This window comes from Arvicanthis niloticus, chromosome 5 (genome assembly GCF_011762505.2).
Source record: "Arvicanthis niloticus isolate mArvNil1 chromosome 5, mArvNil1.pat.X, whole genome shotgun sequence".
Lineage (NCBI taxonomy): Eukaryota > Metazoa > Chordata > Mammalia > Rodentia > Muridae > Arvicanthis > Arvicanthis niloticus.
Window position 1 is genome coordinate 43823241 of NC_047662.1, and position 26852 is coordinate 43850092.

Sequence of the window (26852 nt, forward strand, 5' to 3'; positions counted from 1 at the left end):
AACCATATCCTTAGCCTTAAGACGATTGTTGTTTCTGCTTCAAAACAGACTTGTTATGTTGCTCAGGGTGGCCTCGAACTCATGCACTTGAGTGACTGTTCTCTTCAGTATCCTGAGTAGGCAGGACGAGCAGCATGCACCATGCCTAGAGCCCCTTTCATCCTTCATTCGGAGTTTGGATCTTTGGTTCTCATCATCATGAGTTGCTAAATAACCATCCAAACCTAAGCTAGCGCGGCTCCCACTTCAGACCCTGGCATAGTCCTTAACTCTGAAGGTGCTGTATGCAGCTTGCTTCTGGGAGTTCCTCTTCTGTATCTCAGGCCCTGCTGATCTTGTCTTCCTAGAACACCCCCACCCCCAGATTTGGCCCGAGAAGAAAGGGGATCTAACCAAACTGAGGATAGATGGGTCGTTGAGTGCTGGGGGCTTCCAGGGATTCAGGGCAGACAGACCTCTGAGAGGTGACTGTCCTGGGCCTAGAATGTGGGGCCACTTTTCCTGCTGACCTTGCATTCAAGAGTGTGTTTTGAAGCATAGTGTGTCAAGAAATGGTTATTTGTGTCAACTTGTCATGTGGTACCCAGGCATTGAAATAAGCTTTACTCGGTCACTTGCAATGTGAGACTGACAAGCTTCTTACTTTATGTGGGTGGGTGGGTCTTGGCCAGTCAGCAGAAGCCTTGAGTGGAGTAGGTTGAAGGACACCTGGCATCTTTTCCTGACTTTGTATTAGAATGGGATCCTCAGTTCTCCCTGGGCTGCCAGTCTGTTCTCTTTTGATCGAGACTTTTTGTTTTTTTCTGGATTAAAAAAACAAAAAACAAAAAACAAAAAAACTATAGTTTGCTACAGTAGAACATCAACAGACCAAACTATTCCATTGACGTCCAGCTTGTAAACTAATGAGCTTGGGGTCCTACTAGGCGCATAGGTGCAAGGGACACTGGAGCTGAGTGGCACCGGCTCTTGCTGTCCCCTTATCTGACTCCACACTGATCCTGGAGTGGGGGGGGGGTGGGGGGAAAGAAAGACAAAGACTAGCGTCCAGGCCATACTTTATTTTACAGAAGTGGTGGCCCCGGAGCCACAGGGACGTGTTCTGGAGAGTAGGCACAGTGCCTGGAGCTACAAGAGCCTTCTCCTTGATCCCCATGACCAAATTAAAAAAAAAAAAAAAATCACACAGCACACACTGCCACACCCATCCCCCTCTTCCCTTTCAGTAACAGCCCAGCTTTCTAGCCAAAGACAGTGGCTGCAACTGAATTTACAGAGAACCATGCAGCCAAGAAACCAGAGCCATGGAGGGGAGAGGCTTGCACTGACTTCCCACATGCACTGTCCCATAGCAACAAAGTGACTCCATCAAGCCACTGCAGTTGAACAATGGCAGGACAGGCTAGAGGACAAAGCTGGGGACCCCATACACCATGCTTGGAAGACAACTACTTTTCAGGCAAGATATTACTGGAGCCAAACACTAACCTGAGGCTAATGTGACTGAAAATCCCTTCATTTCCCAGGTGGTCCTGGGAAGTGTCTGTGGAGGGCTGGATTTTGATTCTTTTGGGTGACACAGGTTGCTGGCATCACTGCCACAGCCCCAGTTGCTTTGGGATAGAGGCCTGATGGGAGGAATGACGGGGCGCCTTATACACCACACTAACTTAGCTCGCATTGACCACTCATCTGCAGGTAGCAGGGTCATCAGTCTTCGAGCGAGCGCAAGGACACGCATGGACCACTAGGAGAGCCCATGCCAGGAATGCATGCTGCCTAGACAGCAAAGTGAGGTTACTTCCTTCACAGGCCAAATGGATGAGGTGATTCTGCCTTCCCACTGCCCTGAGTGCACCAGCCTTCACAGGATACAGTAACACTGTGCAGTATCCCACGCCCTCAGCATCTTTCAGTTAAAACATAACCCTAAGGGTTCTGGCCCCAGTCAGATGGAGGACAGTAAGATGGGAGCTGGCCTGGTGGTGGAGGGAAAGACCAGTGATGGACAGTCCCTAACCGCCGCCTGGTCATTTATGCTCCCCCAACTTCTAGCACAAGGTTTTCCCAACGTAGTATTGTCTTAATATAGAAAGGCTTCAGGAGCTCTTATGTTCCGATGTGACAGGCGAGAAAACTGCAGCTTATTTTGGGGAGGAGGGGTGGGATGTCGGGGGCGGGGAGACAGCAGCCAGCTCAGCTCTTGAGTTCTGGCTTTCCTTCCAGAACTTCCAGATTTCCCCTCAGACTCTGGGTTTTCAGCTGGGCCAGGCAGTTCTGAAGGTGGGGGTTGTACAACCAACCACGCTTCGTTAACAAGGCAGAAGGACCTTGGAGGCCCCTCCCTCGGGAACGGAAATGGAGCTTTCTCTGAGCTTAGGATTTGTAAGGCACTGAAATTAACTAGAGCCAGGGGAGGGGGAACAAAACAAGGGAGGGGGGATGAGTGACCCTGGATGCTTTCTTTCTAACCCCAGGGAGGGTCCTCACAGTAGCGACAGGGCAGATGCCCTTTTCTCACTTGGTGTGGGAACCACCCCTGTGACACAGTCATGAGCATGTGACCCCATTGTGACTCAGTGGACTCTAGAGGCCTAGGCGGTGGGAGTCAAGAAAGAAAAGCCCGGGAAGGCTAGGCTTCTCATCTTGAGATGTCTTCCAGAAGCAGTCCTGAGTGGGCTCAGCGATGGCTGGGGTAGCCTGAGCACACAGGAAGTAGAGCAGAGAATACTTTGGAATAGACCTGGCTTTGGCACAGCACATTCTGGGCCTGCCTGCCAATCAGATATCCCCCTGCCCCTGAGGCCCAGGGGAAGGTTGACCCTCCTTTGCCCTCTTGGAGCTGATGCAGGCTATGCAGGTGGAACTCCAAGGCAACCCCTTCATGGTACTAGCCAAACCCGTGCACAGGTGACCTGTGGGGAGACTGTCTGGCCTCAGCTGTCGAATCCAAAGGACGAGCCAGGTGTGAGGTCGCATGGAAGCAGAGGTGCTGGCTATCACTTAGGAAGCCCCTCCCACACAGCGGGCCCTTTGTGTGGATGACATCCAGCACGTAGGTATCTTTTCCTCCTTTCACGGATAAACACGGGGCACACAGGGGCCAGGTGACTAGCCCAAAGTCAGTCACACGGCTGAGGAGTGGCTGATCTGGGACTGGGACACAGGTCTGTCTGACTCCAAATCCCATGTGCTTCCACTTGACCGAGCTGCCCTGGAGGCCACTGGGCTGCCCGTCTCAGGGATTTCGGGAGGGGTTTCTTTCTGAAATCTGGGAAAGCAGAGAAGCTGGAGCGAGGGAGAGCAAGTCCATTCCCATGCATCTGGCTCCCCAGGTGCCCTGCTCAGTGCCTCGCAGCCTTGCAGATCTTGTCATACACCTCAGGGAAGGCATCCTGGCAGCCAAGCTGCTTGCGCAGCTTGTGGTACAAGGAGCCATCGAACATCTCCCAGAATTCCTCACGGTTCATATAGCAATCCGCGTATAACATCTGGAACCTGCATGGGAGGGGGAGGGAAGGAGTGTGGCTGTGAGGATGGACAGGGTGGGTGCGAGGTCCCCGTGTCCCCAAACCCTAAGCCACTCACCCGTGCACACTCCGTACAAACTTCTCCAGCTGCCTCATGCAGGACCTGGCCTCGAAGTGCTTCACGCGCGGCTCCCCATACGCCCCGATGTCCACGTAGAGCTCGGCCTCATCTCCCTTGGGATGCACAAGTCCTGGCTGGCTAGGCAGGATGAACGGACACAGCCAGATGGGGTAGACCTGAGAGGTCAGAGAAACAGGCTGGTCTGTCTTTTCCCAGCGGGTAGCACACACAGGACTAGCTCACCCACACCCTACAAAGGGGAACTATGACTTTACAACCCACCAGAGGCTCCCAGATGCCCCCAGCTTCAGCTTCCACTCCAGCCCTGCCAGATATTCCCGTATTATGGGCCACTCTAAAGCAGCTTATCAGGGCACTACAGTCCCTGAGTGGGCAAGACCTTAATTGTATAGTTGGAGAAACTGAGGTCCAGAGGGCAGAAACACAAAGATGGGTGGATGACACAGCTTTAGGGAGAAGGCCTGGGTTCCATGGGACCATGCCTGCTTGGTCACTCAGCTTACATGGATGTCGTTTTGGAAGGTATGCAGGGCCTGAGACAGGCATTTCATGGGCACCAGCATGTCCTGCACCACATGGTGCTGTTCATACAGCTTGCGCAGAGTCTCGCCCTGGGTCAGCTTCAAGAGGGAGATCTTGGGAGGCACCATCCAGCCAAAGAGGTAGCGGAAGATGGGGTTGTTGCCAAAAGGGATGATGTCCTAAAAGACAGAGATAGGGGATGGGAAGAAGGAGGCAGGGCCAGGTCCTCAATCCACTAGGGACAAGTAACTCCAGGGTGCAAGCCCCTCTTCACAGGAGGAGGAGACCTAGGACTTTACCAGATGGATCTGGGTTTGTGTCCCATCTCGCTCATTTACCAACTATAAGGGCCTTGGGCTAGCTCAGCTTCTTTATCTGTGAAAAGTGACACGTGAGACATATTGTGACAAGTGCCAGGAACACACTAATAAGGTGACTACCATTCCCACTCTCAAGAGTGAGTCAAAGCAGTTGGCATCCCATAAATATTTGCCAAGTGAATGTTGTCCAGGGAGAAGAGGAATTCTTAGAGAGCTTGAGCAGTTTTTCTAAGGTCTGCAGCAAGGACGGCTCTCACCTGGTGGCCAGAGCCTAGCTCCGCAGAGTGTATCAGCTTGTTTGCACACAGCCAACCACCTGCTTCCCTTGGTCTTCCTGGAGATCCTGATGGGCAGATGACTCTAATGCCTTGGGCCTTGCCGCTGCTTCCTCACCACACCCTTAGCTCCCTAGCTCACATTTCTCCCAGCTCTAGGTCTGGCTACCTTCCTAAGTCACCAACGTGCAGAGGGTACCACAGCCTCTGGCCTTGACACTAAGGGTGGGTGTCAGAAACAAGACATTCAAGACGTGGCTCCTGTCCTGAGATGCTCACTGTGGTGTCTTGAATATGCTAGGCCCAGAGAGTGGTGTTATTAGGAGGTGTGGCCTTGTTGGGATAGGTGTGGCCTTATTGGAGGAAGTGTGTCACTGTGGGGGTGGGCTTTGAGGCCCTCCTAGCCACGTGGGAGAATCTACTCCTGGTTTTCTTTGGATGAAGATGTAGAAATCTCAGCTCCTTCTCCAGTGACATGCCTGCCTGGAAGCTGCCATTCTTCCACCTAGATGATAATGAACTGAATCTCTGAACCTGTAAGCCAGCCCCAATTAAATAAATGTCCTTTATAAGAGTCGCCTTGGTCATGGTGTCTCTTCATAGAGATGGAAACTCTAACTAAGACACTCACTCTCTCCGGAGTGTAGGGTACAGGACTCTAGACTGCAGTGGAGATGTAATAGTCAGAGGGAGTTCCTGAAGGTTTCCCCAGAATGGCAGCCCAAAGCAGCATTATGTGCCAACTGCTAAAGCCCAGTAGCACCACTCATGCATCCCTGGAGTCAGGGCTCTCCTATGAGGGCACCTATCTGCTGTCCATCTGCTGGACCCACACAGCAGGCAGAGTTTAACCAGCAGTTCGGCTCCCATTGTTGTGCGCTGTGCATCAGAACACATCGATGCCACAGAGCTAGCCACCGTGGCCATGTCTGTTCATCTTTATGTGCCTATGGCTTCTATCTGGTTAGGAGGACAGAAGAGTAGCTGAAGGGACTGAATATCCCACAAGCCACCTCTCCATCCATCCCCACAGCCCGCACAGATGTAGAACCATTTTTTTTTAAAGCCTCCCTATATTTATGAACACTTAGATCATTCAAAGATTATCAATGAAGATCCTCGGCACATGTCTCAGCCCACCAGCATGTACATCTTGATGTTAAGTTCCTGGACAACTCTAGATTAAACATTGTGCTGAAATGTGCTGTCCTAGGTCTCTCATGTTTCCAAGGTTAACAACGAGACACCATGAGATGCCTCTTCCTGGTTCTCAGGTCCACTGGTCTGTATCAGATGAAACTGTCAGCCACAGAAAGCCAGTGTTTAAACACTGCTCTTCTTTCTGCCACCCCCCTACACATCCTTTGGCCCCTTAGTGACCTTATGGTCCCATCCTGTCCTGCCAATATGCTGAAGTCACTCATTCCAGTAATCTCCCTACCGTTACCTCCCTCTCCGGCTCTTACCAACTCAACTGTGGCTTGTATCTGGCCTGCTACTGGCCACCTCTGTTCTGATGGGCTGGCTGCAGAGCCCCAGGGATGACCAAAGATTCCAGGATCTTCTTTCTTACCTATGTTAACCCCACCCACCGACCACACACTGGCTAACAACTGCAATGAAAAGGCAACCCCTAAGGGACGGATGAGACAGGCCTGCATCCTCAGCCCTCTCGTACCTAACAGAAAGAAAACGGTAAAAATGTTCATGTACCAAAAGTAAAATAAAGAGTCTTTGTATGTCTATGTACATATGTATGTATGTATGTACGTACGTACGTACATATGTATACATGTATGCATGCATATGCATGTCTGTAGAGGTCACATATGGAGGTCAGAGGACAACTCCGGGTATTGTCCTTGCCTTCTACCTTGTATGCGATAAGGTCTCTTTTGTTGTTGTGCCAGGCTAACTAGATGGAAGCTTCTAGAGATTCTCCTGCCTCATCTCTCATTAGAAGCTCTGGGATTATAGACATGTGCCTTAGTGCTTAGCTTTAAGTGGGTTCTGGGGATTCAAATTCAGGCCCTCATGCCTGAACAGCAAATGCTTTAATCACAGAACCAGCTCTCTAGAGCAAAAAGTACTAACGAGACAGTGGTCTGTCCGTCTGCCAACCCCACCACGACAGGGATTGAACGTAGGCCTCATACAAGCACCCTAATACCGAGCCCGAGCCCCAGCATTCTTCTTCCTCTTTCCTTTTTAAGTTTTGTTTGTTGGTTGGTTGGTTGGTTTGAGACAGGGTTTCTCTGTGTAGCTCTGGCTGTCCTGGAACTCACTCTCAGACCAGGCTAGCCTTGAATCCAGATCTGCCTGCCGCTGCCTCCCGAGTGCTGGGACTAAAGGCGTGTGCCACCACCGCCTGGCCTAGTGCTGCATTTTTAGGAACAAAAATATACAAGTCGGAGGAGTTAAGTGCTCTCAGATCTATACTTAAAATGCACGCTAATAACCTAGAATTCATTTTGTACCTACCATGCAAACATTTAGGACAGGACAGAGGAAAAGACGTTATATTTTAGTACGTTCTGTGGCACTCTAGGCCTGCTTTGTGTGTGGGCCCCACAGGTTACCTAGCTGGCCCTGGACTTTGGTGTTGCTCAGTGACCCAGGTCAGGGAAGCTGGGAGATGTCTGGGCCAGTCAGGCTAGGCCCAGGTGAGGGATGGGCTGACGTCACCCAGAATGCAGGTTTACCTGATTCTTTCAAAAGCCCTTTTCTACAGGGAGCAAGGTGAAGAAGGCGGCCAATGGGAGGGTGGTGTCTTGGAGGGAAAGCGTAAATTCTGAAATTGTTTGTGTGTCTCTTATCAGAAAGGTCTCAGCTTCCTTAAAGTCTATGACTATAGACTTTATATGCAGCTATGTGTTCCATCCACTTCCCCAGGGACACTCAGAACTGGGTCCCTTCTTGGGAAACCACCCATGGCAGAAGGGAGTTGCTTCATCAGGCAAGGAGGAGAGAAGAAAGGCCTAGTCTAGGGGCAGAGGTGTGGGCAAAGTCTACGGATCTCAGAGGGCATACTATTCTGAAGGTCAACCCTACTTGGAGCTCCTGTGGGCCAGCTGAAACCTTCCGTGTGACCAACAGCACAGCCTCTCCTGCTGCCCAGTCCTGTTTCCCTACTGCCTGGCATTTCTAAGTCCCCAGTGTAAACTCCAGGTGAGCACACACAGGTTTAAATGCCCGTTCTTCCAGTTCCTTCCTGTAAATAAAAGCAGCTTAGGATAGTGTTCACTTAACAGCACAAAGATATGGCAAGCCCCGTTTTGAGCACAGACTGAAGCAGTTTAAAATCTATCTCCTGATGAGGTGGGGGCTCGGCACCCCCCAGCTGGAGCAGGTTCAACTAAATGACAAATGGTGCTAACACGTGGGGTGTGGCAGGAGTTACTGGAAGCCATGACATGGCAGGCACACTGCAGTCTCTCTCGGGTGATCTGTCATGTGGGAGGCCACCACTTTGCTTAAGGAGCCCGTGGAGTCATGAGCAAGGGCTTCCTCCACCCATCACGCCCTCCCGCCCCCACCAGCTCTCATGGACTCCTCACTGGAGCCTGAAGCACTGCAATCCTCTTGCCCTACTTCCTGGCACCCCTCAACGAGACTATAGCACCATCCTCTCACCCATACTCATGGCTACCCCTCACCTCACATTATCACTGAGGCATGCGCCACTGTATCTCCTCACAGCACCCTGGTACGCTACAGCTCTGCCTTTGTTTGCACTCATACTTGGTGATTTTAATACTCACAGATACCATCTACCCACACTTCGGTACCCCCAGCTCCTGAGCTTGATCTGCCTTTATCTTCCAGCAATCTTATCACTTTCAGAAATCTTTCACTGAGCTGAGTTACTGCTCTTAGGTCATATCTTAGGCAACACTGTCACCATGGTGATCCAACTTCAGAGCCAAACCAGTCCCAGGAGATCTTTTCCCAGAGCCAGTTGTACCACACGGGATAATCTCGGCAGCAGAGCTCAGTTGCTGGAGTAAAAGAGCTTAAAATATCAGCTAGCTGGTCCTTTAAGAATGTTCCGGAGCCTCAGACAGCCAGTGTCTATATTTATGCACTCCACAGTTCCTACTGTCCAACCTCCCCTAGAGGTGGCCCGCTCTACCCACCTGGTGTCACTTTCACAGTGTGAAAACCCACAGCCACACACTGCCTTGCCATGAACTCATGGTCACCAGCCTCAGGAGGCTGAATCCCATGGTCATTCCCAGACAATAAACTTCCTATTGTCTAAGGGACAATTTGCACGTCACGCCTTTTAAGCTGTGGCCATGCCCTGGCTGAAATTCCTACTTCTGATTTCATTGAAAAATTATAGACAAACAGAAGGGAACACCCTCAACTTCCCACTGCCCAGCTGTCCCAAACTTCAAGCACCTGTTCCCTCCTACAAATGCTCCCAAGAGGCCACCTTCTCGGCTGAGCCAAGCCCCACCCCACACTGTCATTCCCCTCATCTGCTGAAGGACACATAACCACAATGTCATCTCTCCTGAAAACAATCACAGAAACAAGAGTCTTTTTTAGCTCCATCCTCAGTTCTGGCTCCTGTCCCCTGAGTCTGTGTGTCCCGTTAGAAGTAGCATCTGAGATTGGTTTTCACCAGCCCAGTCTTCCACCTGCTATTCAAAGCTGACTCTCTCCCTTCGTCTCACTTAGCACTCAACACTTTCCTGGAGGTCTCTACAGGGCTATGGTTAAGGGCACCTTCTCTTCCACTGGCTCCTTCTCTCCAGGGCTGTAGGGCACCCAGGGCTGGGAGTTTTTATGTGCCTACTATCTTGGCTTTAAATATCACTTGCCAGAAAGAAGAAAAGGCCAGGTGTAGTTCAACAGGCCTATAAGTTCATCACCTGGGGAGTGGATGTAAGAAGACCTAGGTTAGTCTCGGCTACATAAGAACCATCCTGGGCTACAGGAGATCTTATCTCAAACACAAAACAACCAAACCCAAACATTTCCCCCTACACACTCAAAAACATGTCTCTGCCACTGGTCCATATTTAAGCACATGGTCTTTATCCCAGGTGAGACCCTCTGGTCCTCAAACACACAGCTGACTGGCTACCAATTCAGGGCCCCACTTGCATTCCCAATGAAGTACTTTCAAAAGATATGTTCCAGGCAGAATTTCCAGTGTTCTTCACTGTGTGCCACCTCCACCCACCCCCAGCTTCATGTCATAATTAGGGGACCTCTTTCACCTAGTTCTTGGGCCTCCAGCCTTGATCTCATGCCAATCTGTCTGGCAATCCTGCAGGTCAGCTCAACAATTAGTCCTTCCCGGGCCTCAGGCTGCTTCTCTGTTGCCTCCCACAAGACAGAAATCTTTCATCTCCTCTCCCATGATCTCTCAGCCCCCAACCTACCCAAGTCTCCACCCAGATACCAAAGATATTCTTTAAAAATAAAAACTAGGACACATCACCTTCCTGCTCCAAGCCCCCACTGACTTCCTATCACACTTACGATAAAGCATTAGGTTCTCACTTGACCTACAAGGAGCCATGTGATCCAGCCTCCGGCTGACGTGTGACCTCATTCTGTACCTCGGCTCTAGCTGGGCAACCTTGCTGTGTTTCAGACATATGCAGCTTGCAGGGACACCTGGACAGAGTGGTGCAAGAGACTGCAGCTGACTCCTGCCTTGCATAGGAGGTGCCAAATGTTCAACCCAGTGAAAGAGTCACAGCCTTGAAGCTCCCGGAGGCAGGCATAGACTGGGGGTGTGGGGGGTGGGGGAAGAGGAGTGGAGAGAGGATCTTTGTGAGCTTGCATTTGTTAATACATCCCTAAGCATGACACTGAGACAGTGGGTAAAAGTTGGGATTCAGTTACACGGAAATCATGTACATACATCATCACACATTGCCAAAACCATGAAAAGCAATGTGCAGGATGAGAGAAATATTTATAAATCATGAATCTGCTGATGGCTTAGTATCTTGTATGAAGACTTGTAAGTATGTGAAAAACACATACAGGACAACAACAAAACACAAACAGACCAGGAAAAATGAACAAAGGCGCTCTTGAGATGGCTCGGTGGATAAAGGCGCTTGCTGCCAAGCCCGATGACTCGAGTTTAATCCCTGGGACCCACAAGGGAGAGGAAGAAAACTGATTTTTATAAGTTGTCCTCTGACCTCCACATGTACATCATAATCATAGTACATGTTACACACACACACACACACACACACACACACACACACACACACACACCAAGAATGAATGATCGAACTAAAAAATAAAAACCAACCAAAGACCCCACAAATGGCCCACAAGCACCTAACACATTGTTCAACATGAAGGGATCAATAAGGAGCTACAATCAAACCCCTCTGGGGCACCACTGCACATCTGAGGATGACTGTAATAATGATGGCTTACAAATCAGAACTAAGTACTGGCCAGGACAGGAAGACTGGGAAATGGTGGGGGACATTGTGGCAGGACCTCCACAGTTAGACATACGATTACCATTCTCCAACAACTGCGCTTCCTGTGTGTGTCCCCTAAAGAATGTACAAAATGCTTACTTGCTCAGTGAGCACGAGGTTTCCCTATGGTACAAAGAAAACATCCTGGGCCCTGTGAAGGTGAAGGCACACAGCTTCATGTGTGTACTGAGCTCCCTGAACTACGTACCAGACACTAGATAATTCTCTTGGCCAGCCACTGGCTGTTCCTCTGCCCAGAGACTCTCCTGGAGGTTCTGTGGCCTGTCCTCCTCAAGTCCAGGTGCCACCTCATGCATCATCTCCTAAAATTCCGACCTGTCCACTCATCCTTACAACGTAATGACAAACTTATGCTCACCTCAAGGCTCAACTTGACTCTTCCCCCTCCTCCTTTTGTACAACCTTTCCCCCTCGTGCTCTAGCCCCACACAGAGCTGGAGTCCCTTGGCTCAGCAATGGTAACGCTTCCAGGAAGATAAAGGTCTATCTTTCCCAAAGGAAGGCCCACTCTCAGTGTCACTGGTGGAAGCAAACTTCTCACTGTAGCAGGCTGTCCTCCGCCTCAAATACAGCAAAAGTGCTCTGCTGGACCACAAGGACAAGACCCTTTCTTTTACCAGAGAGACAGAGAACTGTGGCCACAATGTGAATGGCCTGCTGTCCCGAGAGCCAGGGCCCAAGAGAGCCAAGCCTCACCTGGAGCTCCCAGAAGATGCTGCGCGTGTGTCGGTGGTAGTAGTGCCTCAGGGGAATGTATTCAAGGCCCTCGCGGTCTGTCTTCAGGTAGTTCTCCACATGCTTGAAGAACCACGGCTTGTAGTAACTGCCAATGCTGTTCAGCTGAAATGACAAGAGGGCATTGTGATCAGGCCACAGAGGAGCCACCAGGGAGCCACCAGGGAGCAACAGTGATCCAGCCGCTGTCTAATGTGCTTGGCCTTTGAGAAGCTCTGACATGTCAATTGTGGCCTTGGAGAGTCTTCAAAGCCAGGCGGGTTGGGCACAGCAGGCACTCTCTCTCCCGCAGAGAGCAGGCACTCAGTGAACTTCAGTGCTGTGCACTGGCAGTCTGCGGGGTTTAACGGATCACGTCCTGATTACAACAGTCAATGCTCTCGGTGTCAGTGATAATTCAGGGTTCTGCACAGGTTAGCTCCCCGATGCCCTTGCTGAGCCAGTGTGGATCTCCCTTGCTACAGCTACAGCCAAGCACAGCACTTTCCTGCTTTCCCCTGCCTGGCACCAGCCCTCTGGGCTCAGCACTTTCCCTATATTGTCCCTCTCCTGGAGGGAATGTCATAGGTGGTTAATGTCCTGACCGCGGACTCCGTATCCTCTAATGTCTAAGTGGCACACTGAACTATTGCCTTACAGGCCTTGATCTGCCTGGTGCCAAGAGGACCCTAACTGCTCAGACCTCAGCCCCCACTCCTCTGAACTGAATTCTGGGCAGGTTCTCTTGGGAAGAGAGCAGCTTCTAAACCTGAGAGGCTGGGCCAAATATTGCCTAGCCATACTCTAGCAGTGTGAACTGGTACAGACTACTCCCTAACCTTGTTTTCTATGTGTGAATTAACAATAAAATACATACATTCATACACACACATACATACATATTTTCAGGGCTTTAACTCTATGTCAAAACCAAAACAAAACAATAAAGACAAAACACACAACACTGTTCTATATGCCAGTCTGCTTTTCCCATGTACAAGCCACGAGGCTGATCCTTTAGCCCGTGTGTCTCATTTTCTGTATGGTAAGATGGAGACACTGCTGACTGGAATGGCTGTGTAGGTCAAACACGTTAACACAGGGCACACCTAGCATGGGTGTGACCTACAACATATGCTCCTTGGCTTCCTGATGGCCTTCAGCCTTTCCCTCTGCAGCCAGCACTTGTGACTTCTTGAGCCTGAGGAGAGTGGGAGCCGCAGTTTTGCACAGGTGCAAGACAGTTTTGTGGAAGAATCTCTCTGCCCCAGTTGGCGTCCCTGTGGACAGAGGTGACAGAAGGGGACCGAAACCAGCAGCAGACTGTGCAACTTGATCTGAGGCAGTAGGGGCCAGGCTGCTTGCCTGGCAGTGGTATCCACTGTGTAATTAAGTCAAAACTTGGGGTGTCTGGGTCCAAGATCGTCAGGAAGCACTATGACAGAGAAGCCCAGAAATGGGAAATACGCCAGCTAACCATCACTCAAGACACTGAGCAGCCGGGAAGGCTAGACGACTGGAGGCTCAAGCTGGCTTTAACATATCCACAGAAAGTCACCTCCAGCCTGGCTCTGTCCATCCTCATAGGAGCCTCACCCTGGATGGTGCCACCAGAGGGTCCTTCACTTTTCACGGTGCTTGGCTAGCTTCTAAACTGGGATGCTTGGCCCATCTGACAGCACTTACCACTCTCCTGTCCTAACTCCACTTGCACTAGGTGTCCTAGTCTTATCTGCTAGGACAAATGGCAAGACTGCATGGCCTCTGGTCTTTTCTACCACTGGGTTGGAAGAGCTCCCGAGAAGGTCTTGGGAACCTTTGTTCCCACCTCAGGAAATACAGGAATCTAAATACCTTAGGAGCCGAGCAAATCCTTTTAAGCAATCATCACGACGATGGCATCTAATTTCAGACCACAGTGAAGTTATTTTGGCATGGTGGGTGGCATTCTCCCTCAGCTTTATGCTGTGGACAGCCTCTAAGGAAATGCCCTGGAGAAGCTGCAACTCCTCTAGACCAGATGCCTCATAGGTGATTAGAGGTGGGAGGCTCACAATGCCTAGTAAACCCGCTATGCTTGCTGGACATCTCCAGGAGTCTCTAGCTCTCACTGGGTCCCATTTCCTAATATAAAGAAGGGATTGTTCCCCATGATTTTTGAGTCTTTTTCAAAATATTATATTTTACTGAAGCCAGAGTCTCATACATATTAGGTAAGCACACAGCCACTGGGCTAAATCTCTACCCCTCCATTTCAATTAAATGAAAACAAACTTTATTTAGTGTGTGTGTGTTTGTGTGTAACAGAGAACAACTTGTGGGAGTTAGTTCTTTCCCTCTGTCATGTAGGTCCAGGGATCAAATTCAGGTGGTCAGTCTTGGTGAAAAGTATCTACATTTCCTGAGCCATCTTGAGGGCCCCAATTTTAAAACATTTTAAGTATGTAAGTATACACCAGCCTTAAGAGATGCCAACACTTTGCTGAAGAGCAAGTTTTCTCAACACTTCCCTAATTAAAATAAAAATAAAACCGGGAGCAACTTAAATTGTCAACTATGGACAGATCGGGCATTTGCTAAATGCACTGTTCTGAAGGCATTAAGTTGACTCGGGCAACATAGCACAGGACAATGCTTACCCACTTGAACAAGGCAAATTTGAAGAGACAGTCACAGTATGGGCAGCCAAGCTAGAAAACCCTATAAAGCTAGGTTCACCCTTACAGGTAACAAGAGAGCTACAAAACAGAGAGGGACTATTTTTAACCTTATCAGATTGGCAAAAATCAAAGTGTGATACTCTCTCTACAGCTGGCAAGAGGTGCAGGGGAAGGCCTCCAGCCACCTGTTGCCAGATGCAGGCATGCACACAGCTGCCCCACTGAGGACCTTGTGCTCTCTCTCTCCCACCCACATTTCGGGGTGCTCACACCTTGGCTCGGGATTCCATTTCATTCATCAACATGTTGGTAGGAAAGGACGAGAAGAGTCTTAAATCTTCAGTGAAAAGTAAGTGCTTATCAGTGGATGATGGGTCAGGCCAAGCACTCACACACAACGAAGAGGCCTGTACAGGATGAAACCAGGACATGCACAACCACAGACACTGATAAATGTAGAGAAAAAATGTGGAAGTGATGACCCCGGGAGTGAAGGGATGCACCTCAGGTTCCTTATATGTTCAACACGGACATTCTAATTCATAATTTAACAACCTGAAAAAGGTTTTATGTACGCATGAGGGGGAAATAAATGAGGAATAATTTCGGGTCACATGTGTGGGTGGGGCCTTTTATTTGTTTATACTTCCAGGTCTCTTACCATAAGCACGCATCCTGTCTGAATGGAGGAAAAAAGAACCCTGCTATTAAAAATTACTTGGTTGCTGAATGGCACACGCCTATAATCCCAGTACTTGGTAGGCAGAGGCAGGTGGTTCTGAGTTTGAGGACAGCCTAGTTTACATAGTAAGATTTAGACCATAGAACTACACAGTGAGATCCTGTCTAAAACAAAAACAAAATAACAAAATAACAAAAAAAAAAAAAAGAAGAAGAACAAAACCAAAAAATATTACATAGTGATTCACACCTATAATTCCAGAACTCACACTTAAGAGACTAAAAGATAGCTCTAAGTTGGGGGTTAGCCTGGATTACACAATGAGTTCCAGAACAGCCTGAGCTAGTAGGTAACCCTGTCTGAAAAGAAATAAATAAAGATGAAAACATTACACACTTGTTATGTGTAATTAAAATATGCTAATAAAACCTTCTCCAGTGTCTGGTGAAAGCTGAGGGTGTGCCCATTTGGTCTGGAGGATATACCAAAGCAATTACTCAATCTTGGCTCTGCCACCTTGTAGAAATTTAAATTAACCCTTGGAGCATCAGTTTCTTCATCTATGACATGGGCTGTCATTAGACAACAGGTTTTGTCTAAAAGGGAAGCACATGACTGGCAGGTGGTAGCAGTGGAGACAGGCCTCTTGTGGCTCCTCACATCTCTGAGGGAGCCTGTTACCTGCACCCTGGTGGATCACGCCACATGAAGCAGTCCCCCGCCCACCTTCCTTCCCCTGGCCTACCTTGCTGGGCTCCACGTCATCCGTCATGACCCCTGTCATAATGACAGCCTCATCTAGAGAGTACAGCAACCCTTCCACGAAGTGGTTCTCCAGCCGCTGGGACTCCTGGGTGAATTTTTCACAGATGGCCTCTAAGCCCCGCACTGGCTCAAACCGCAGCTTGACATACTTCTTGGCAGGGATGATACGGATCTCGGCAGCCACCAGGAAGCCCAGGGTCCCACAGGACCAGGGTACGGCATAGAACAGGTCTGAGTTTTCAGACTGTGAGAGAGGATTGACACAGGCTGAGAGCTTGTCCTCTGATGGTCACTGAGAGGGCATGGGGCCTAGACTAGATTCCTGCCTGTTGCTATCACCTGTACTCGTTTCCCTCAGCAATTCCTACTTCATGTTTAACCTCCTACTGCTCCCTGTATCAGGGATGCTCACCTAAATAGTACCCACTTCCTGCTGCTGAGGCCTAGGCCCTGAACCACCCAGTATGGTCATGACCGGAACTGCCTGAGTTAAGTGGGCAAGGAGGGGCACAGTGCAGGGTACATGAGCTGGATCCTTACTAGAGTCAGGGTAGCCAGTAGGCATGAAAATGTGCAAATGGCCCTTCTGGGCTGGCGCTAAAAGTAACAATACCTTTCGTGGTCCACTTTACCCTATATCAGAGTCTGGCAGGACACTGGGCACATTTGTTAGGAGCACCAGTTGACTGTCTCAGTCAAGGCTCCCTGGAAAGTCTGCTGCACCAGCTGGGCTCAGGTAGGATCTCCCAACTCTGAAGCAGTGGCTGTCGGCCATTCTAAGTTATATTCTTTATGTCTAAAAGAGGCCCTATCCAACCAATCAACCAACCAACCAACCAACCAACCCAAATTCCAGCCTTGGGCTGGTTTACCAAAAGGCTACTGGTACGCCAGTGCTACTAACACACACTGCATTGGTGGTGGCAGGCAGAATGGGAGCGGTGAGACCGGCCTAGACAAGGATGTTCTGAGGAAAGCAGTGGAAATCTCTGGCACAGCAGGGCTCTGTCAACCAACCCAGTCCCTGGGCTCATCCCTTCTCACTGTCCTGAGCACAGCAGCCCAAACTGCCAAAACTCCACCCCTGCTCTGTGCCAGAATTCCCCCCAACCCCCAGCACATTCCTCCTCCAGTTCACAAGGCTGTCAAAGGAGAAACCGGCCTTAGAGAAGCCTGTCTCCCTTTCTTCTCCTGATAATGAAGAGACAGGGCTCAGAGTTCAGATGAGACTGTGGAAGATGTATTGACTTAGTGTGACTTAGTTCTTGGCTGACTGAGGTCCCTTTATCCCAGACCGGAACTCCTGAGCTAGTCATCCTTTGTTGGGCTCTCTTCTGGTGGCTGTGATGTGTGGGAGGGGCTGTGAAGGGCTGAAGCCGAGTGAAAGGAACCAGGAGCCTAGAAGCAGAGCTGAACACCTTCCATCCCATTAGGGTCCGGGATTTGAGGCCTGTGCTTGACCAGGCGCCCAGCTGCCTCTCACAGCCCACCACCCCACAACCACTCTATGCCCTTGACCCGGACCCCTGCACCCGGCCGGGCCGGAGGTGATGTACCCACCCTGAACCCAGTCACCCAGGTTTAAGTCTTATTGGTGTACGATTTACTATCTGTGTGACCCTGGGCAGGTTATTAGCCTCTCTGTGCTTTAGCTTCCAATCTGACTCGGGGAATCTTAGTACTCACTTCATAGATTGATGAAGAACGTAAACACCATATACGTATGAAGTGTTTTTAACAGTGCCTCAGCTCTTTTAAGGGGCTGTACAGCCCAATAATAGATGTACTGAAAATGAAGCAGTCCAAGGAGAGCTTCCTCCCCGACTCCACAGTCAGCCCCTAATGTCCCCGTCTGTGAACTTACCGGTGTGCAGCGCACAAAGCTGCCATCTGCTAGAATCAGCTCGTAGGCAGTGCAGATGTGTTGGAACAGGCCGTACTTGTGGGACGATGACTCGATGCCTGTGCCCATGATCAGGCCTCCTGCAGAGACACGTATGTCAGCAGAGAAAGCTGTGGCGTGCTGGGTGGGGCTGGCGGAAATGGGACTGCTAAAATAGGGAACTTCCCATCATCAGTTTGAGGAGCAGGAGCGGGAGGTCTCAAGGATGGTCACCACCCTCACCTCTGACCAGCCTTAGAGGTTTAAAAAAAAAAAAATCTGTGTGTGGCCCGGCAGTAGTGGCTGATGCCTTTGATCCCAGCAAGGCAGGGGGATCTCTGTGAGTTTAAGGCCAGCCTGGTTTACAGATAGAATTCCAGCCAGGAAATACAGAGAAACCCTGTCTCAAAAAGAAAAAAAAAAAATCTGTGTATGAAGCCACTTTAAGAGGAAGTCTAATGAAGAGAGGTTAGTGGGTGCAGGAGCTATGACCTACAGGAAGGTGCTGGCCTTGGACAAGAACGTTGGTGGTCACAGACCCCAGGGAGAGGGACCAAATTCATTCTGTGTTTGAGAGTGATCTAACTGGGGTAAGGGACAGTCACGAGGAAGCAGATGGGATCAGAATATCTGAACCACTCAGAAATGGAGCACAACCATTTCTGGTCCAAACAGGAAAGTAGCCATCATGAAGGAGACCTGCTGTATGGAAGGGGGCCCATATTCCTTTGCTGTGATCCTGCCATGACGGTGGTGTACTCACCCACTGTGAGGTCATCGAGTTCGGGCAACACAGGCAGGGTCCAGCCAATGGAATTCAGCAAAGCTGTCACCTGACCCATAGACACCAAGGGCTCCACTCGCACAATCTGTAGACAGAAGAGAGGCTAGGTCTGAGGGAAACAGGAATGCCTGCACACAAAGTACCCTCTCAGCCTTCCCAAGCACTCGGACCAGAGAGTCCTCCACAGTCTCTATGGACCTTTCCAAAACACTGTCCTGCCTGTAATTACAGAGAATATGATCTCTGGTTCTGAGTCCATTACTGTTGAATGCCATTCTCTCGAGATCTCATAACAGCTGGGCGTGGTTACACACACTTGGCATACCAGCACTTGGGAAGCTGAGGCAGGAGAACTGCCACAAGTTTGAGTTGAACTAGGGCTATATAACAAGATCTTATCTTGTTTTGTTTGTAAAAACGAAACAACAACAAACTGAATCAAACATAACAAACGTTCAGTTAATCTTTCCTAGATTACAGGAGAAATATTAATTTGGCATTCATAGCAAAGAAGAGGAAGAAGACATCAATCATCCCTGGTTAGCTCTTCACTTACCAATGACAGTCACAAAGCATATCTGCCTTGCTTTTCCCATGTCTGTGCTGCTCTTTCGTATGCTTTGAGACAACATCCATACACACAAGTACAAACCCACACATACACACACTGAATATTTAGCACTGGAGGTGGGTTGGAAAGACGGCTCAGCAGTTGAGTTTGCTCTTCCTAAAGACTTGGGTTTGATCCCAGCATCCACATGGCAGCTCACAACTCTCTGTAACTCCAGTTCAAAAGGCGAGATGCTCTCTTCTGGCCTCTACAGGCACCAAGCATGCAAGTGATACACAAACATGTATGTAGGCAAAACACCCATATACATGAAAAGGAATTAGCATTAAAGACTGGGGGACCATTCAGGGGATACCACAGGTACTAGGATAGAAGTTCAGACTCCTAGCACTCATGCAAATGCCTGGGTGCGACAACCTGCCCAGCGCACAAGAGGCAGAGACAGGGGATCCTTAGAGCAAGTTGGCTAGCTAGACCTGGCAAACTGACAAGCTCTGGACTCAAGTGAGAAACCTTGCCTCAATATATATGGTGAACAGTTAAAGAAGACATTCAACTTAACCTCTGACCTCTACAAATATGCACAAACATCAACACATGTATGTACATCAACATACAAGCAAATAGGCACACACATATGCAGACCACACAAATAGATCTTAAAATATTTAGCACAAGGGGCTGGTGAAATGGTCCAGCAGTTAAGAGCACATGCTTCTTGCAGAGGACCTGAGTTCAGTTCCCAGCACCAACACGGAGGCTCATAACCATCCAGTTTCGGGGGATCTAACACCCTTCTCTGGCGTCTCCGGGCACGGCACACAAACATACATGGAGTCAAAACATTCACACACATAAAATAAAAATAAATAAACAAAAATCAGCATTAAATTATGAATGTCATCTTTTATCATCAAGGCTCTTTGTAAAACTGGTTTTTCGCTGACGCACTAATGAGCAATCATATGCATATCTACTTCATGCTGAGACAGAGCACTAGGGACCAGAGCAAAGTAAGGTACTTGGAACAGGAGTTTTTAAGAATGTAGACACAGGCCACACGGTTTACAATACCTGAGAGAGGGAGAAACAAGGAGAGCTCTGAGATTACCCTCATCTGCCCCCCGGGGGGAGGGGGGGAACCTGGGCGGAGCCTGTATGTTTTGCAGAAGACCAGGGCTCCAGAGGACCAATCAGAAAAGTTGGCAGCTCAGTGTATGAGGATATAGTTCTGCCCAGAGAGGAATATACTTGGAAGAACTGCAAAGGGTATTTCAGGATATTCACCCAGGCATGGACTGGTATGTAGGAATTCAGCTACTGCCTGAGGCTGAGACCAGGGAACAGAACCCGAAGGGAAGATTACAGGTAAAGAAGCCAGGACGTCATTCAGGGTAGGACATAGTACCTACTCCCATAAGCTGCCCTGGAAAAAATGATTCCCGTGGTCTTGAACAGGTCCTGAGAATGGCTTGCCTCAGTAACAGGGAACAATTAACCCAGATTAAATGATACTCTGGGCTATTTCAAGAAAATCAAGACCCAACAGGATCAAATTGTTTCCAAGAAATTTAGCTGCAAGACATGCAGGAATGCAATAGCCAACACCCACTAGGAAAAGGTTAGAATGTCCTAAAAGTTCAGTCAAAAGTTACAGGCATGCAAAGAGGCTGGAAAATACAGCCCATAATGATGAGAAAAATCCATCATGTAAGACAGACCTAGAACTGACAGACAATAGAATTAGCAATCAGAGATATCAACTGGATTTTCCTTATTCTTATTCAAATAGCTAAACTTCAGGGCCAGCAAGAGGGCTCAGAGAATAAAGAACTTGCCTTGCAATCAGAAGACCTGAGGTCAAGCTCCAGAAATTCAGACTTTTGAAAATGGTTCTCTGACCTTCACATGTGTGCTACAGCATATGCACACCATACATACATATATACATACATATTAAGTAAACAAAAATATTAGCGAGACCCAGTGTCTGAAATGAAAGATACAGTGGACTTACATTTATGGTAATAGAAACCATCTAGAGTAAGACAGGAGAAATAACTTGAACAAGTTGAAGCGGCCCAATACTCCTGTAACAGCAGTCCCCAAAGAAGGAGAGGGAAAAGGAGGCGGAAAGAAAAGAAAGCCCTCAAAGTTTCCACAATCAGTGAAAAACTTATATAAAATTGAAACCCAAGAATTATGAAGAAAACAGTACCAAAAACCTTCATAATAAAATCACCCAAACCTAGTGATTAAGAGAACATCTTAACAGCTGAAAAGAGAGGAGGAAAACCTATTAAGAGGGCTGCTATCATTCCTCCCTCCCTCCCTCCCTCCCACCCTCCACCCTTCCCTCCTCATCTTCCTATACATTCCTTTCTTTCCCTGTGTAGCCCTGACTGTCCTGGAACTCACTCTGCAGACCAGGCTGGCCTCGACCTCAGAGATCCATCCACCTGCCTCTGTCGTGGCTTGAGCCATTAAGCCCAACTGTGAGTTTAATTTCCAGCATCCATGCTGGGCAGCTTACAACCACCTGGAACTCCAGGATCTATCTGATGCCCTTTTCTGGCCTCTTTGGAGAGGCACACACATGTGTGCATAGACAGACACATAAAAAAGAATACATTAAAACAAAAACCCCTGACAGAGTTCTTGCTAGAAACGATGCAAAAAAAGGTAGTGGGATAACTTCTTTAAAGTACTGAAAGAATACATACTTATATAAACTGTCATGTATACAAGAAATGTTAAGAGGTCCTTTGAGCAAAAGGAAAACAATGAACAGACATAAATCTCTAGAACAGAATGAAAAGACAGTAACTCTACAGACAGATGTTCTTATATTTAAATTCCTTTACAAGGCAACTGGTCATTAAAATAATGATATTAATACAGTGTGGAGCTAAGAAAAATATACACAATAGTAGAAAGGGTGGGAGGAAGGAAATGGAAATATAACATCATAAGATCTTTACACCATGTGTGAAGTGAGGTAACATCACTGCTTTGAGGAAAAATGGATACTGGAACCCCCCAGGCAGAGCTACAGAAGGATGTCAGAAAGGACGCTAGCACAGCAAGCCAGAAAGATGCTAGCACAGACTCACTGAGATGAGAACATGGGGAAAAGAAAGGAAGAAGGAACAAATGCACATAAATAAACAACATGTGACAGACTGAAGCTACCACATCAAGTAAGGACAGCAGATGCAAATGGTCTCACAATCTCAATTAAATGACAGAGGGGCTGGAGAGATGGCTCAGCGGTTAAGAGCACTGACTGCTCTTCCAGGGGTCCTGAGTTCAATTCCCAGCAACCACATGGTGGCTCACAACCACCTGTAACAGGATACGATCTCATCTTCTGGTGTGTCTGAAGACAGCTACAGTGTACTCACATATATAACACAAATAAATTAAAAAAAAAAAAAAAAAAAGACAGGCTGCCAGACTTAATAAAAAAAGCAAGACCCAACTGGGTGTTGCCTGTAAGACAAACACACTTTGTTAGTTCAACAGTAAATATTAAAAAAAAAAAATACAAATCATGCTATGGCTAGTCTAATAGACTAGCATTGTCACTATCAGACTGAATAGATTTCAGAACAAAGACCATAAATAACTAAGGCTTCTTAAAAAGGTGATCTCTGCCAGGAGGTGGTCACGCCCATCATCCCAGCAGCTGAGAGGCTAAGGAGAGGCAGCAGGTAGAGGGATGATACATATTTTCAAAATGAAAAAAAAAAAAAAAAAAAAAAAAAAGAGTAAAAGAGTTAATAAAAAGGACATCTTAGCCAGGCAGTGGTGGTGCACGCCTTTAATCCCAGCACTTAGGAGGCAGAGGCAGGTGGATTTCTGAGTTCGAGGCCAGCCTGGTCTACAGAGTGAGTTCCAGGACAGCCAGGGCTACACAGAGAAACCCTGTCTCGAAAAAACAAAACAAAACAAAACAAAAAGTTGAAAGCATTCAATTTTCTGGCAACAGCTAAATTAAATTAGAAGTCCAGGATAGAAAGATGTTGACAAATATTTGGAAAGTAAACATCCTTGTAATAACCTAAGGTCAAAACACATAGCAAAAGGGAAACCAAGAAATATTTTGGGGAGGGTAACATGGCTCAGTAGATAGAAACTTGTCACCAAGCCTGACGACTGAGTTTGATCCCGACCCTGTAAGATGGAAGGAGAGAACTTACTTATTCCCGAAACCGTCTTCTGACCCCCACACTCCCCGCATGGGTGGTAAAATTCTGGTTTTCAAAAGACAAGTCATGGGCTAGGAGACAATATGGAATGATTTTGGATTTCAAAAAATTAGCAAAAGATATAAACAGGCCTCACCAAAGACAACATGCCAGTGGCTAGTACAGAAGGGTGGCCAGGGTCTTCAGTCACTACAAGGAGACGCCATCCTAACTCACCCTGAGAATGGGTAAAATCAAGACCAGCTACAACAGACTCAGCAATATGCACCAGCATGCATACACTACCCATGGCACTGTAAAGTGAAGCTACTCCTTAGGAAAACAACCTGACCGTTTCCTTAAACATAAGTAAACATCTGCCTGTCATGGGACTTGGCCAATCTATTCCTAGGCATTTGCCCAAGGAAAGACTTTTAAAAATTTACTTTTATTTTATATTTTTAGATTTCTTATTTTAAACTATGTGTATGTATGTGTGTGGGTGGGGACATGTATGCAGGTGCCCTGGGAAGCCAGAAACTTTATATCCAGAGCTAGAGTTACAGGTGGTAGTGAACCCCTTGATGTAGGTGCCAGGGACCAAACTTGGGTCCCATACACGCACAGTACACATGCTTTAACTGATGAGTCATCTCTCCAGCCTCTACTTTATTTTCATGTGTTTTAAACTATGTGTATGTGTGTGGGTATCCACTCCCCCCCCCCCACCCCCACACCAGAGCTGGAGTCGTAAGCATTGTGAGCTGCCTGGCATGAATGATGGGAACTGAACACAGGTTCTCTGAAAGAGCCCAGCCAGCTCTCCAGCCCCAAAGAAACACCTTACATGTCTATAGAAAGCCTGTTCAAAAAGGTAGCTGACCACTTATTTTGTCACAGCTTGAAAGTGGAAATGGCAGGGACATCCATCAGCAGGTAAACGACTAAGCAGGCTGATGATCATGCAAAGGATACTATGTAGCAGCAAGACGGTTTGTACCAGGGACATTAATATGGATGCATCTTAGAATACTCATTAGAGAACCCAGACCAAAGAAGTACACAGTAAATGTTTTCTTTCAATAGTATCCAGCTGGATGGTTGTGGCCCACATGCCTTTAGTCGCAGCGCTTGGGAGGCTGAGGCAGGTGGATTTCTGAGTTCGAGGCCAGCCTAGTCTACAGAGTGAGTTCCAGGACTTCCAGGGCTACACAGAGAAACCCTGTCTTGAAAAACAAAAAATAAAACAACGACAGCAAAAAAATTGTTCAATAGTATCCAAAGTCAACACTCAGTTATAACGACAGAAGCAGAACACTGCTAACCAGAGGCTATGGGTGGACTGGGCAGGGAGGGGTTTAGGGAAAGAAATACAAGGATGAGTAAACTTTTAAGGCTGAGGGGTATGTTCTGTATTTTGATAATGGTTTCAGTGGTGAAATCATGTCAAAGCTCATGTCAAAATTTATTACCCAACTGCACTCTTTAAATATGTGTGGTTTACTGCGCCAGGTAATATCAACAATGCTGTTTTGCTTTGCTATGACACAAGTACTTTGGCCAAGGTCTCACACTGATGAAATGTCATCAGGTGGACACACTGTATAGTCAGTGCTGCTCCTGTTGCTGGATATTGCAATGTTCTATCAAAATCAAAGTGTAATACAAATCTCTGCGCTGGAGATCTCTGATTATAGGTAAGCCGAATTCCCTTTTCCTCAAGCTGTGTGTTGAAAAGAAGAATGTCTACACTTTATCTTAGCTAAAAGGCCCAGAAGCATTAAGAAGTGCGTGTGCGTGTGCGCGTGAGTACAGTGGGTGGCGGTGGCAAGAAGCGTGTGTACTTTTGGGATATCCAACCAACAAGCCTATACCAAGTTCCCCTGTCCTGCTACCTTTGCAGCCTACCAGCACACTTTCTTACCAGGATGGATAAACAGGGTCCTTTTGTCTCTCATTTTTGCCTGTGATTTCTCCATCCCTATTTTTTTTTTTTTTCTTACAGAACTAAGGCAATCAAGGGATTCCCTGGAGTTCTCAGCTTGCACGGCTGGCTATAGGCAGGCTCTTCTCCTAGTGGCTGTGGGAGGACAACAATGGGAGGCAGGGCCTCTCCTGATGGCCTTGGACCTGTCTACGCTGGGATATCACTGACTAAGCTCATTTCCCTGAGAGTCACTCATACTTCCAGAGCCAGAGTACAGCATGTGCTCGCTTGGCTTTGTTCCTTTTTCGGGGGGTGAGGGGTGGGGGGAGAGAGGGAAGGGGAGTAGTACTTGGGATTGAACCCAGGGCCTCGCACAATGCTAGGTAAATGTGAACGCTCCACCACTGAGCTATGACCCCAGCCCCCTCACCTGTTTCTTGGTGTCCACCTCCAGGATGTCCATCAGATTGATCATGATGTTCTTATGAGTCTTCTTGTACTTTCCAACTCGCAGTGAGACAGTGAGCCAGCCCGGACGCCCTGTGCACATGAAGGTCTTACTGCCCTGTTCCTTCCATTCCCGTACCTGCAACCAGAGGACAAGATTCAGATAGCTCCATCTGGGATTCCCATAGGGGCTCACAGCCCTTTTTCAGGATGAGGGAGCTGGGGGAAAATGCCTTTACCCGGGCACCACTGGAGAGGATGCTGATGTTCTCATTCTCAGGGCTTTCCCCTGTGCAGTGACAATACACTGGCTATTCCGTTGACCTTGTGAGCTAGGGAGACTCACAAGGAAGAAAGCAAAAAAGAACTAGAGAACAGTTAGAGCGCTCCAAAGATATTAAGTGGCAAGTCCGGGAAAGGCTTTTTAGCAGTAACAGAGCAATTATAAACACGATTATCATCTCTACTGTACAACCACCCAAGGAGGCACCTACTGTACATTGTCTTGTTAGATCTCTTAATCTCAGGAGGTTGGGTGACCTCCCCCCCTTCTGCAGATGAGGAAACCCAGGCAAAATAGCTTGTTATGAGGTCATACACCCCTATGACTGACAAGACCCAGATTCATAGCCAGGACTGAACAACCACAGGGCCAAAAAGACAGAGAGCTGGAAGACAGATGGGCTTAGTCCACGAAGAAGAGCCACTTATGAAGCATATTCCGTGCCAAGTGGATGCCTGTCGTCAGCACCCCCACACGCTAACTCATGTACCAATGTGGCAGGGAGAGGGGGCAGGGAAGGAGCAGCCAGCCAACGGGAGGAACGGACTTCGGCAAAACTTCCCCACTGGATCGGGAAGGGCGCAGAGGGTGATGTGCCAGCGAGGAAAAGAGGAGGTTGTCTTGTCTCTGCAGACGACAAGCAGGTTTGATTCCTGGCTGAGGTCAGGGCATCCAAGCACCAACCTTTCCTCTTCTGCTTCTAGTGATTTCTCTCCCCTCCACCCCG

At 48.3% G+C, this 26852-nt stretch overlaps 1 protein-coding gene across 1 annotated transcript in view; it reads right to left on the reverse strand.

Moving 5' to 3' along the window:
• Nucleotides 1–1041: 1041 nt before the first annotated feature.
• The window catches only part of Dhcr24 (24-dehydrocholesterol reductase), a 28380-nt gene continuing 2569 nt past the window's right edge, over nucleotides 1042–26852 (reverse strand). The window contains exons 2-9 of the mRNA XM_034502527.2: nucleotides 25826–25981; nucleotides 18687–18792; nucleotides 17906–18024; nucleotides 16022–16285; nucleotides 11917–12060; nucleotides 4116–4313; nucleotides 3589–3767; nucleotides 1042–3498 (exon numbers count right to left, since the gene is read on the reverse strand). Of these exons, the coding sequence (XP_034358418.1) occupies nucleotides 3345–3498; nucleotides 3589–3767; nucleotides 4116–4313; nucleotides 11917–12060; nucleotides 16022–16285; nucleotides 17906–18024; nucleotides 18687–18792; nucleotides 25826–25981 (1320 nt within the window). The 3' untranslated portion in view covers nucleotides 1042–3344. The remainder of the gene's footprint in view (nucleotides 3499–3588; nucleotides 3768–4115; nucleotides 4314–11916; nucleotides 12061–16021; nucleotides 16286–17905; nucleotides 18025–18686; nucleotides 18793–25825; nucleotides 25982–26852) is intronic.